The sequence below is a fragment of the Apostichopus japonicus genome, chromosome 2 (assembly GCF_037975245.1).
Source record: "Apostichopus japonicus isolate 1M-3 chromosome 2, ASM3797524v1, whole genome shotgun sequence".
In the NCBI taxonomy this organism is placed as follows: domain Eukaryota; kingdom Metazoa; phylum Echinodermata; class Holothuroidea; order Aspidochirotida; family Stichopodidae; genus Apostichopus; species Apostichopus japonicus.
The window spans coordinates 3734831-3748521 of record NC_092562.1 but is presented as its reverse complement, the minus strand read 5'-3'; the positions used below and the strand labels follow the sequence as shown (position 1 = coordinate 3748521).

The window sequence follows — 13691 nt, the reverse complement described above, 5'->3', positions numbered from 1 at the left end:
ATATAAATATACATATAAACATATATATATATATATATATATATATATATAAACATATATATATATATATATATATACATATATATATATATATATACATATATATATATATATATACATATATAATTGAAAACGTAATGAGTAGGATATCTATATATATTTGTGTGTGTAGGTATTCTTATAGGTAATAATCTACCAAAGGTAACTATGTATCCATCGGAAACTTTATAACTTTTTAGGTAACAGATATTTCATACGATCTTTCAAAAGACACCTTGATTTTTCACTTTTGAAGCAGATTTCTTTTTTATTTGTATATAGTATGGTTGCTATGGCTGTTAGTATATAGTATGGTTGCTATGGCTTGTTAGTATAAAGTATGGTTGCTATGGCTGTTAGGGAGATGTCTTTGGTCTTGAATTGCCTTGTAACTGCTTAGCTTATAAATAAGTAGATCATAGAAAGAAGAAAGAGGCTTTAGTTCTTTTGTGGTAACGTAAAAGAAGAATAGTTTTTGAATGTTCGGAGGTTTAAATGTGTGTTCACAAGAATGTTTTGTTTATTAACAATAGTATTAATGAGGTATCCATAATTACAAAATTAAAGCTTTACTTAACTGTAGTACTAAATAGATGAATTGAGATATTTTCTAAATTCTTTTCAGAATTTTTTTACATGTTAAAGGGGTACAAGTATGACCAAAGAAAACAAGAATTCCTTTGAATATTTTGGATAAGTAAACTTTTTTTTTTTACATTTGTATCAATGATCAATGATAATGTTCCACAGCATTATTTCCTTTGTATTTTATCATACATTGCTTTTTTTAGAGGCATTTCACAGGGTGGTTGTAGGATAAACTTATTCTCATTTGTGATAAGCAAATATGTCAGTATAATATGTCTGTATTCATAATGTTAAGATAATTTCACAGGGTGGTTATAGGATAAACATTTGTTTATTTACGATAAGCAAAAATTTTTGAATGGATACCATCAAGAGGCTGGCAGGTTAATATGCAAAGTATTCCTTCCCTTCATAATTGGCATTAATAAATTAAATATTTATGTAGCAGTTTTTCGGCAATCCATCAAATTCTGCAAGATTTTCTCGAAACAAATGTCAGTATTCACAATGTTTTCGTGTCAATGTATTTTGAATTGCATATGAAAGTTGCCAAATGTTATTAATATTCTTTGTGAGAGACCTTCCCGTCCGTGCCAGTGAAATTAAGTAAATTTTTCTCAGAATGCCTCAAAACTGTTGAGACCGTTTTTAATGGTCTTTTTTCAGAGCGGATCCATAATTCAAATTGAACAGAATATTTCGTAGCTGCTTTCAAAAATCCCTCCATACTATTGGACTGCTACTTTCAGGTTTTTTTTTTTATATATGAGTACATTTTTCAAATTACTTATTATTTTGCACAAGACAATGAGTCAGTCAGTTAATTGGTGACAGTTATGCAAGCTTATATATATATTTGTGTGGAGCCAATATTATAGATTATAAAGTCAGTTTGTGGATGCCTTACCACCTAAACTCTGTAATCGTTTTTACGTTGAGTTTATGTTTTTACGTGTTTTTTTGTGTGCTGAGCAAAAAATGTCCTCATAGATTTGATAAAGAGGATATAATTTAATAAAGATTACATTAATGAAATATGATCTGAAAAGGTTTTAAATTTGCTTGCATAATTAGAAAACAGATCTTGGTTACATATTATATTCATAGCACAACAAGAATCTTCAGGTATATGAAATTCAATTTCTTTTGGTACAGTAAAATTATTAGAAAATGTTTGTTTTCCTTCTCTTGTTTAATTTATTGTACATTTAATGCTATATTTGGTAAAATTGGTATAATTTAACTGCTTTAGAAATCTGTATGTTTATCTGTAAAATTGATCATTTAATATGTAGAAATTAAAAAATTTAAGTTGGTCAAAAGCAATGTAAATATGGAGAGAGATGAAGAAGAAACTACATGACAATGTGAACACTTTTTATCTATTGGTCTTCATATATGTTACAATGCCAAATATAAGACAATAGCATCTTTACCATTCGAGTGAGTCTGTCAAGATCTCTTAATGATAACACGGCCATCCACTTTAAAGCGACACAGTCCGATCACATCATCAGAAGGGTTTGCAGAGAAAGATCCGAGTCACAGTTAAAAGAAAAGGAACAAGCACTTGACATGTTCGGGGCATACTTTGGCGTCATAATTTTAATGTTAAGCAGCAGTTTTGAAAGCTGTGAATTTTGTCTATTATAAAATGTTATGATTCATGTATGCAAAAAGGGCTTTTATACATCTTGAACCGGTTTAGTAACTTGACCATTTTGCATAGGCATGCTGCTTTGCAGTACCATATACATCTTGAACCAGTTTAGTAACTTGACCATTTTGCATAGGCATGCTGCTGTGCAGTACCATATACATCTTGAACCAGTTTAGTTACTTGACCATTTTGCATAGGCATGTTGCTGTGCAGTACCATATACATCTTGAACCAGTTTAGTTACTTGACCATTTTGCATAGGCATGCTGCTGTTCAGTACCATATACATCTTGAACCAGTTTAGAAACTTGACCATTTTGCATAGGCATGTTGCAGTTCAGTACCATATACATCTTGAAACTGGTTTAGTGATTTGACCGTTTTGCATAGGCATGTTGCAGTTCAGTACCATATACATCTTGAAACTGGTTTAGTGATTTGACCGTTTTGCATAGGCATGCTGCTGTGCAGTACCATATACATCTTGAACCAGTTTAGAAACTTGACCATTTTGCATAGGCATGTTGCAGTTCAGTACCATATACATCTTGAAACTGGTTTAGTGATTTGACCGTTTTGCATAGGCATGCTGCTGTTCAGTACCATATACATCTTGAAACTGGTTTAGTGATTTGACCGTTTTGCATAGGCATGCTGCTGTGCAGTACCATATACATCTTGAACCAGTTTAGAAACTTGACCATTTTGCATAGGCATGTTGCAGTTCAGTACCATATACATCTTGAAACTGGTTTAGTGATTTGACCGTTTTGCATAGGCATGCTGCTGTTCAGTACCATATACATCTTGAAACTGGTTTAGTGATTTGACCGTTTTGCATAGGCATGCTGCTGTGCAGTACCATATACATCTTGAACCAGTTTAGAAACTTGACCATTTTGCATAGGCATGTTGCAGTTCAGTACCATATACATCTTGAAACTGGTTTAGTGATTTGACCGTTTTGCATAGGCATGCTGCTGTTCAGTACCATATACATCTTGAAACCGGTTTAGTGATCTGACCATTTTGCATAGGCATGTTGCTATGCAATATCGTGTACATCTTGAACCGGTGATTTGACCATGTTGCTATGAAATACAAGTTTTTATTCCCTGATTATGAACCTGTGAGCAGTCCATTTTGGAGATTTGGGTAGACACTAGTATTGTTTAAGGTGAGAAATGTGATAGAAAGAAGACATCTATAAAAATTATTCAGAAGCAGATATTTTGCTGACTACACCATGGTATATATATAGATGTATAAGGTGCATAGGTTAAGATCTATGTATTTGCCTATTTTGTTCACATCAAACCCTTACTATTTAGTTCACAGTGATTACCTTGGCCTATTTTTTCACATTGACACCCTTTCCTTCTATAGTTCAGATCCAGCCCCCCCCCCCATTGCTTATTTACTTAACATAAACCCCCTTTTCTTTGGTTTGTTCACATGTTCAACTCCTGTCCCTGTTAAATCCACATTGATCCCTTTATGCTGTTTAGTTCACATTGACCTCAATTGCCTAGTAACTTCACATAGCCACCCCCCTCCCCCTTTAAATTTACACTTTAATTCAGGTTAACCTATCTATGCCTATCTAGTTCAACATACCTATGATGTTAGCAACAGCTTGTATCACAAAATATACCTGTACATAATATGACCTGCAACCATCATTAGACCATAAGTCAACCATATTCTGCTGAGTTGATGTAGTGTTTATCATGGTTAGAAAGGTCCAAATAAAGTAACACCTTTCCGACATCAGTCCTCTCCTGGGGCGACAGCAATGAAAGTTTCGAGCGTTGTACCTTGACATCCAACTTGTCCAACATGTTTGCTGAATGCAGCTATCTGAAACTGGCCCCTCTGTCCTCGACATTTCTTCATATCCCATTCAGAGATTGCTACAACCAATGAAATCTGTAAGAATCATACAGTACCTGACGTTTGTAGGACCCCAACTGCTGACATTCAACCTTTGGATGTTTCACTAGAGGTACAAACTAGCTGCAAAAATGATGTCTCTCTTTATCTTTGTGATCCCTGAAAACGAAACAAACAATTTATTGTCTGACTTGCATCACTGGGAGGATTTCAATATCTACTGCCAATAAAATATATATAAAAGTAACAGATTTCCACATTTTGTTTCAAACTCAAATCTTGGTGATCTTCAGAATAACTATGGAAGAGCAGAAAGTTAACCTATAAAAGTTTAGGACATCAGACTTTTCAAACCTAGCACGATCTTCTTTAGAGGCTAACAGTTCGCTGCTGTAAGGATCATAAATATCAGATATTTATGCATTACATGCACAGGATTCTTGCAGTACAACAGTTTTTTTCTCTCATAGAAAGTTAACACATCAATCAACAACTTTGTAGATTTTATTCGTTCATTGGACTTGTTAGCTATGACACACAATTACAGCAGTCCTGTACATGATGTGAAGCAACCAATCAGTATCATGAACACTATGATGTAATGACTAACTGTAATTCTTAATACTCTTATTACAATGGTGACGATATACAAATACCTGCAGCAAAGATGTTTTCCAACTCAGTGTTTCCGATGGCTTTTGCAGCGTGGCACATTTCCCGGAGTAGTTCCTCCAACCTCCTCATACACCTGATAATGCTTCCTGTGGTTTTCAAGAATAATGTAAAATATTCACCTTCTGATATGACAAGAACATTAAAATTGAAAACCCGTAAAATATGGTTTATTATGAAGGAATAAAAAATACATAATTCAAGACCCTAAAAATCTAACATATTACTGTTCTGTACTAACAATGCAGAAGCAACCAAATAACTTTAAGTATGTGTAAATAATTGAAAGCAAAATTCAGCATTGTGAGGAACCCACAAAACAAAAGATGTCCTATCAACAATATTGTGTTTTATTTTCTTGCTAGTCAAAAATGCTGTCTGGAAAATGGCACATACTGCTAGCTTACAACATACAATGTTGCATAACAGCATCTGTGTGTAATCACATTTCTACATTGCTCCAGTTTAAAGAGTCAAACTAAGAACATTACATGTTACTGGACAATCTGGTATTTCAGTAACTGGTGAAGAGCAACTTGGATAATTCATCGCTAGAACAGGATTCCAGCCAGTGACCTCAGATCAAGCCAATGACCTTAAGTCAAGCCAATGACCTCAGGTCGGGCCAGTGACCTCAGGTCAAGCCAGTGACCTCAGGTCAGGCCAGTGACCTCAGGTCAGGCCAGTGACCTCAGGTCAAGCCAGTGACCTCAGGTCAAGCCAGTGACCTCAGGTCAAGCCAGTGACCTCAGGGTTACAAGCCCTGGGCTCTAGCAACTGAGCTGTCCAGCCTTTAGTTGGTCCAGGTTCCTATTTAGCCACTAACATTGATTACGGTACCAGTCATAAGACACAGTACATTGCATTAAACGTAACCAGGAATTCCATTTGAATTTCCTCTCCTGCCCACTTTCTGGGTTGTACAGAATGGAACCGGGGCACGATGTTTCCATTATTTGATTTATTCTTGATCAAATGTGAACTTTAAAAAAAATAATAATAATACTTTCACAAAGTAAGTTATGCAGTAGCAGTTTTAACACGTTCTGCTCCAAATGTGGTTAAATAGTAATTTAAAAAAAAATAAAATAATTTTGCAAAGCGACTAAATCAGCTGATAATTTTGTAATGATGAAAAATAAAGATAACGACTCTACAGGTGGCCTACCTTCGAAGACGTCGGTCTTCTCACAAATTTCGGCAAACGTTGCTCCGTTGGCCCAATCTAAGACGGAAGTCATCATAAACGGTTTAAAAGATTCAATGTATTTTTCTTCATCTATCTCCATCTTAGCCTCTGCGCTGACTTTCGCTATCCTCCGAGCCATGTTCTGAGAGAAAGTAAAATCATTTCAAACTGTTGACGATATGTATATTCATCCATTTTCAAACCACCCCTGGCTATTCTCTGATTACTCCTGTGAAATAGCTGGATACATTTGTGTACGAAATGTGAGACATCAGCACAACGCAGGACTGTGAAGATAGTTTGCTGGGTGAAATATTTTGAAAGGTTTTATCCATTGTGCTTAAATATGGTCAAAAAGTGGATATTTCAACAACCTCAAAGTTCAATTACATGGCACATGGGAATGAACATTTTAACAAGTGCACTTAACAGCAAAAATACGAATTATTAAATGAGTATAAGAATGAGTAGCTTTAAATGAGTAGAAAAATGTATAAATGACATAAAAGATTCTCCAGGCTTACTTTTCAAGGTACATTCTTGTAAAACTTAAATCAGTTACTTAAAAACATAATCATGCCCGTGTCTTAATTCTATTTCTGAGATATTTGGGTCCAAAGTGAAATAAAACTTCGTCCCAAACAACACTTTAAACAACAAGTTAAAGAAACAAGGTTTTAATCTCTGTAAAGCTTTTATTTCCGGTCATTCTAAAAACTAGGTTTCTGATACGGCTGCACGTGTGTACAAGTACGCACAAGTAAAACTTGCCGAAATCAAATCCACAAACAACAAATAACAACTCAGATTTCGAAATATTTTTTAAAGTTTAGAGCAAAACTATTCAAATTCTGGTCAAGTCTGGATGCAATAATAATCCTTTTACGAGTTTGGGTGAAAAGAACAAATTTGTCAAATTTACTCCGACTTTGGATTAGAATGATGCACTAGACTAGGTGCAACAATTTGATATTTTTAAGCTGACTATCACTTTTTGTTTAAACCATTCTATGGGATAAATGAACAGCAAGAATCAAATCATATGTAAACTGTAAACATTCATGTTATCTATAAGAAAGACTAGACCGTAAACTCAACGTTTTTTATTTTTCCCTACATGCAACTGTCTGAGCGGATCAGATAAACTCAATGCTTTTAATTTCCTTACATGCAACTGTCTTAGTGGATAAGATAAACTCAATGTTTTAATTTCCTTACATGCATGTGTCTGAGCGGATCAGATAAACTCGATGATTGAATTTCCTTACATACATCTGTCTGAGGGGATTAGATGAACTCAATGTTTTAATTTCCCTACATGCAACTGTCTGAGCGGATTAGATAAACTAGATGTATTTATTTTCCTTACATGCATCTGTCTGAGCGGATTAGACAACTCCTCTGGCAAAGTTGGATAATCCTTGGACTTCTCCTCAAAGACGAAACAGCTGAGCAAAGCGACGATATGTTCTGGCTTCATGTTGTTGAACATCCCGTTAAATATCATCTCCGTCAGTAGCAGTTCGTCAGCACTGTCAGAAATGAGGAGGAAAAGAAAAAGGAAAATTAAAGACAAAAAAAAAAAGAAAATGCTTAAAAAAATATAACAGAATGGCCTCTTGGAACATTGACCAGGCAAAGAAGGAGAACTTCAATTTGGATTTACACATTCATTTCTTGTCTTCATTTCAAAACTGATGTAAAACCACAAACCAGTCACAAGGTGGTTAGATTCCATCTAAAACTATATTCCTTTCTGACCAATAAGTGCCAGACACAATGTTTAGAATTTGAATATACACACAATCCCCATCCCATCTCCCCCTACCTGCCCCATCTCCCCCTACCTGCCCCATCTCCCCCTACCTGCCCCATCTCCCCCTACCTGCCCCATCTCCCCCTACCTGCCCCATCTCCCCCTACCTGCCCCATCTCCCCCTCCCCCTCCCCCTCCCCACCCTCCCCAACCACATTTGTTTTGCTTCCCTATCTGGACTTACTCAAACACTTGATCATTTCAAGGACGTACATTCAAACTTTGTACCTTGATCAAGCAACAATTTGCATCCAACGCAGATGACCCCAACCACAAATATAGAAGATGGTGAAACAGATAATAACATACCAACTGATTTCACAGGCTGTCCTTCCCTTGATTTCAATGACATCTGCTGCTGTACAGAAGCCTAACCTCCGCGTCACTCTTTTCCTCTTCTTTAACTCATCTAGTTGGACCACGGTCTTGGCTTTCTTTAACTCCGCCTTGACCTGTTTCAGTTCCGTTGCAACCTGTAATGAAGATGTTATGATAAATATGAAACATTTCGTTAAGGTCCATGCAAGTCTCAAACATACTTTACACCACAGGTACTCAAACTCAAAGACCCATGATCTTCCATGAGGACTGTGGCACCACCCACCAGAGCCCCTCCCCTTAGAATTGAGGCTCACTATGAATGAATTTGCTAACTTGGAAATTGGACTTGATGTTACAAAAAAATCCCTTAACGAATTTCCGTCGCCAATCTCTGCAAGCTTTACGACCCACCAAACATCTTTCGTAAAAACTTGCGAGTCTTGTACCCAATACTTTGCAAACAGATGCTTTTTACCCTGGTGGGCAAAAGTACAGCCCTCAGGCCACATGTGATGCACAATACAACTTTGTTGCTATCTGTGACAGGTTTCCCAAGCCCTGTTACCCCTAAATTCTATATAGCAAAAGAAAACTACTTTAAAAAGTTTATACATAGAGCCTTACAGGTGATGGGATATTTCAACGTAACAGACGGACAGATGTGACTGTAAAACTCTCAGATAGTTTATGTTCAATCATGTCACCACGGTACACACATTCGCGAGTGTTGCAGCCCCCGGGTTGGGTACAACACTCTCGCTGTCCCTGAAAACTTAATATTTGTCCCCTTCTGTCAAACTTGAAGATGGAAAATTGTGAAACCAGAGGATTCAACATAATGTGACACTTTCTCTTAAACCCTGTCCCCTCACAGCTCAGATACGAGCAGAGAGAGCGTGGTAGCCAATAGGCTAAGGCGTTGGACTTGTGACCCAAGGATTGCTGCTTTCGATTCCTGCCTAGTTCATTACGTTGTGTCCTTGGGCAAGATGCTTTATCTCACTTGCCTCTCTCCACCCAGGGGTTAAATGGGTACCTGTGAGGTAACTTGTCATTGGGCGCAGTATATAACTGCTGCCGACTGGAGGGATTGTCTCTGGGACAGGTTATCATTGACCAGGGGTAATATAACGTCTGTAAAGCGCTTTGAGACCTATCGCTGGTGTAAAGCGCTATATAAAAATCAAATATTATTATTATTATTAGAGTGAAGTGTGATATTATGTCTCACCTTTGCCTTCTCTTCATACATATTGTACAGTTTCTCTAGTTCTGGTGATTTGTGTAACGGATGGTCAAACATCCTCTCCTCAAAGGCAGAGATTCTCTGTATACAAAGCATAGGTAAGCATACATTGATCAAGATTACAAGTGAGTGTCAGCCACATAAACACACACTATAAATATCATGGTGGACACATGGAGGAAGAAATCCCTGGCAAAAAGTTGTAAAAAGGGTGGAAATGGTAGCAAAAAGGCCCAAATTTGCCACCAAATAAGCACAGATATTATACTATTGATAAAAGATCAAGCACACTGTTTACATATTATATTTATAAGTTATAACAGGGAAACCTTCAGCATTCGAGTTTAAATTATATGTTCCTATGGTTACCATCCATATTTCCTGAGATACAGGAGGCATACAAGAAGACAAAATGATACAGCCTCATCCCAACGAGAGAAGAAGTTGTTCCCAATCCGTAAAGGCAATGAGAGCTATGTCGGGCCCCAGGGACGATTATGATGCTGGGACCCTTTCTTGAAGTTTTCATTTTTCTTCATGTATATTAGAAAGGATAATGAGGGTTCTTCACCCCATATTTGCCAAGGCACCTTAATCGACCCCAGACCCCTGAGGGTGTGCTCCCACTCATTGTGCCCCCCTCCCCCCTCCCTGCTCTTTTGTCAGGATGCCAGTCCATCTGGTTTACTGATGCTGTTAGCTTACCTTCACAACCTGCTTCAGTTTATCTTCCTTGATCTTCATATCCTCAATGGGATCAAGAAGAGGCAGGCCGTCAGGAAACCTTCGTTGCACCTCCTGAAGAGTGGAACAAGATTATTACCTTTTACAGCAAAAGCAATGACAACAGCAAGGACAACAGTAATAACAGCAACAACAATAATGTTACTAGGCAACAACATGACATGCAACAGCAACAATGTTACTAGGCAACAACGTCACATGCAACAATGTTACGAGGCAACAACGTCACATGCAACAGCAACAATGTTACTAGGCAACAACATCACATGCAACAGCAACAGTGTTACTAGGCATCAACATTACATGCAACAGCAACAATGTTACTAGGCAACAACATCACATGCAACAGCAACAATGTTACTAGGCAACAACATCACATGCAACAGCAACAGTGTTACTAGGCAACAACATCACATGTAACAGCAACAGTGTTACTAGGCATCAACATTACATGCAACAGCAATAATGTTACTAGGCAACAACACCACATGCAACAGCAACAATGTTACTATGCAACAACATAACAACAGCAATATCAACATGTAAAAGGCAGGACACTACTGATAGTACTCTAGTCATTAATCATTGCATAATCTATTGATTAGATACAATGGACACTGTCTGTCTGGAATGTCAATAAACTTACACTTATTTTGCCGCATAATCAATCAATCAGATACGATGGATGCTGCCTGGAACATCAATAACTTACAAAACTATTTTGGTTTTGGTTTTCTTCAGATTCTTCCTAACTTATAACATGTAAGCCTGTTCAATAATATTCCAGTGACTGATGGCGGGTATGACACTGGTTAATAGTGATGTATGTTTAGTATGCCACATCAAACAGTAAACAACATGACAGAAGGGTAAGGCAACGCTGGCCTGGAAGACAGCATTTACCAGCTTGCCATCTCACAGAATAGCAAATAGGTTAAATGGGAAACTGGTCAGTGATAGATAAATAACAAGGGATATTGTCAAATGTCACAAAGAAGAGTTGAAGTGAGCAATGCACAAATAAACAAGGCTAAGAAACAAACTGACCAGACTAACCAGAAACTAACTAACCAGAATCTAAACTAACCAGAAACAACACATCGGGCATTAAATTCGGAAAGCATTTTAATTTGAAATCACACTTGCCTTATTTTGAGGGATAAAACCCATTACTGAATTCAGCTATTCCACTATCTATAAAAACTTGCTCAAATTTGGAAATTTCTACCCACCTGAAGTGATTTATGTACGACTTTCCGGTTATCCAGAGGTCTCAGATCTTTTGGCAGATAGACTCGGACGCTGCTGATGTGAGTTATCAGCTTCAGAAGAATTGGTACCACCTGAAATATCAGAGTAAATTATTTAATTGTTAGGTTTGTGTGTTTGACAACGAGAAACGTGATATGAGGATACACCGACGTCTGTGCTGCTGTCCACATAATGTGCTACAATAGCATGTATGTGGTATGATATGCACACTAGTCATAACGTGCACATGTGTGCTACAATATGCACATGTGTGTTACAATATGCACACGAGTTCTCCCGTAAGCATGTGTGCCATACCGTATGCCCATATGTGGTACCATATGCAAATGTAGGTTACCATTTGCACAAGTGAGTATGCACAAGCATTCTAAAAATATCATATTCACACACATGTGTCACAACACACACATGTGTCACAACACACATGTGTGTGACAACAAGCACATGTGTGATGCATGTTTTGTGTATGGACCACCTGAGCGTGCCAGGAAATTGGGAGACAATCTGTAATCCGGGACGATTCGTGAAATCCTCTAAAATCAGGATCATCTGGTCACCTTTAATACTTAAACGATAAGATTGGTGTGGATCCATTTCAAAACGCCCCCCCACCACTCCCGTCAAGATGTCACAGGGTCTTTGCATAGATGCGAGAGAGTGTCTACTAGATATTCGATGTTACCTGCTGCGTCATTGCTCATGCCAATGAAGAGCAGGCTTAACTCGCCGGTCTTACTACTCACGGTCACTTCTCCCTCCTCTCCCTTGAGAGGTGGTTTAGCAGCGTCCGAGACCGCATTCCTGATGGTCTCCTTGGAACAATACAGCAGGACATCAGCGATGTAGATGGGGTCATCTCGGGGTCCCTCCACCGTCTGGTCTGCCTTCTTCTTGAAGTTCACGACCACCCCCCATCCAAAGTCGTCTTCGCCATTCTTCACCTAACAAAAGTATGAGCGAAACATTTAACTACTTAACAATGATGCTGAGTATAACCTACAAAAGTATGAAGGAAACATACAATGATGTTGAGTATAACCTACAAAGTATGAAAGAAACATTTAACTACTTGACAATGATGTTGAGTATAACCTACAAAAGTATGAATGAAACATTCAACTACTTGACAATGATGTTGAGTATAACCTACAAAAGTATGAAAGAAACATTTAACTACTTAACAATGATGTTGAGTATAACCTACAAAAGTATTAACGAAACATTTAACTACTTAACAACGATGTTGAGTATAACCTACAAAAGTATGAACGAAACATTTAACTACTTTACAATGATGTTGAGTATAACCTACAAAAGTATGAACGAAACAGTTAACTACTTGACAATGATGTTGAGTATAACCTACAAAAGTATTAACGAAACAGTTAACTACTTGACAATGATGTTGAGTATCACCTACAAAAGTATGAACGAAACATTTAACTACTTGACAGTGATGTTGAGTATACCCTTCAAAAGTATGAACGAAACATTTAACTACTTGACAATGATGTTGAGTATAACCTACAAAAGCATGACCGAAACATTTTAACTACTTAACAATGATGTTGAGTATAACCTACAAAAGTATGAACGAAAAATTTAACTACTTGACAATGATGTTGAGTATAACCTACAAAAGTATGAACGAAACAGTTAACTACTTGACAATGATGTTGAGTATCACCTACAAAAGTATGAATGAAACAGTTAACTACTTGACAATGATGTTGAGTATACCCTACAAAAGTATGAACGAAACATTTAACTACTTGACAGTGATGTTGAGTATACCCTACAAAAGTATGAACGAAACATTTAACTACTTGACAATGATGTTGAGTATAACCTACAAAAGCATGACCGAAACATTTTAACTACTTAACAATGATGTTGAGTATAACCTACAAAAGTATGAACGAAACATTTTAACTAGTTGACAGTTACATTGAGAATGAAAGCAGCATTCATCGATACTTTTCGTAAAAATATCTCTAGAGATCTTGATACATTTCTTTGGGCTTTTAAATTTATCTGCAATTTTGATCTTTTAAGCTATACATCAGGGGCCCAACCACCTTTCTTTGTACTGGGAGAAGGAGAGGGGTTAAGGTTTGATAAATCTTGTTAGGCTAGGATTTTTGTTAATATTATGTCTGCCAGTGGGGGAGGGGCATGAGCCACCAAACCCTGATGTATACTTAGTGTCTCCCCTGCTAAACACTGGCATTACTTTCACACACAAAGTACA

At 37.1% G+C, this 13691-nt stretch overlaps 1 protein-coding gene and 1 long non-coding RNA gene across 2 annotated transcripts in view; one reads left to right on the top strand and one right to left on the bottom strand.

The window, feature by feature from the left end:
• Positions 1–74: 74 nt before the first annotated feature.
• On the top strand, positions 75–3899 carry LOC139974584 (uncharacterized). The gene is made up of 2 exons (XR_011795516.1): positions 75–2356; positions 2613–3899. It is a non-coding gene; the product is annotated as an uncharacterized lncRNA (long non-coding RNA).
• LOC139974576 (exosome RNA helicase MTR4-like) overlaps positions 1993–13691 on the bottom strand; it is a 26422-nt gene continuing 14723 nt past the window's right edge. Inside the window, exons 15-23 of the mRNA XM_071981827.1 lie at positions 12184–12381; positions 11401–11511; positions 10130–10222; positions 9410–9505; positions 8167–8330; positions 7411–7573; positions 6021–6183; positions 4837–4941; positions 1993–4339 (exon numbers count right to left, since the gene is read on the bottom strand). Coding sequence (XP_071837928.1) covers positions 4287–4339; positions 4837–4941; positions 6021–6183; positions 7411–7573; positions 8167–8330; positions 9410–9505; positions 10130–10222; positions 11401–11511; positions 12184–12381 — 1146 coding nt within the window. The 3' untranslated portion in view covers positions 1993–4286. The remainder of the gene's footprint in view (positions 4340–4836; positions 4942–6020; positions 6184–7410; positions 7574–8166; positions 8331–9409; positions 9506–10129; positions 10223–11400; positions 11512–12183; positions 12382–13691) is intronic.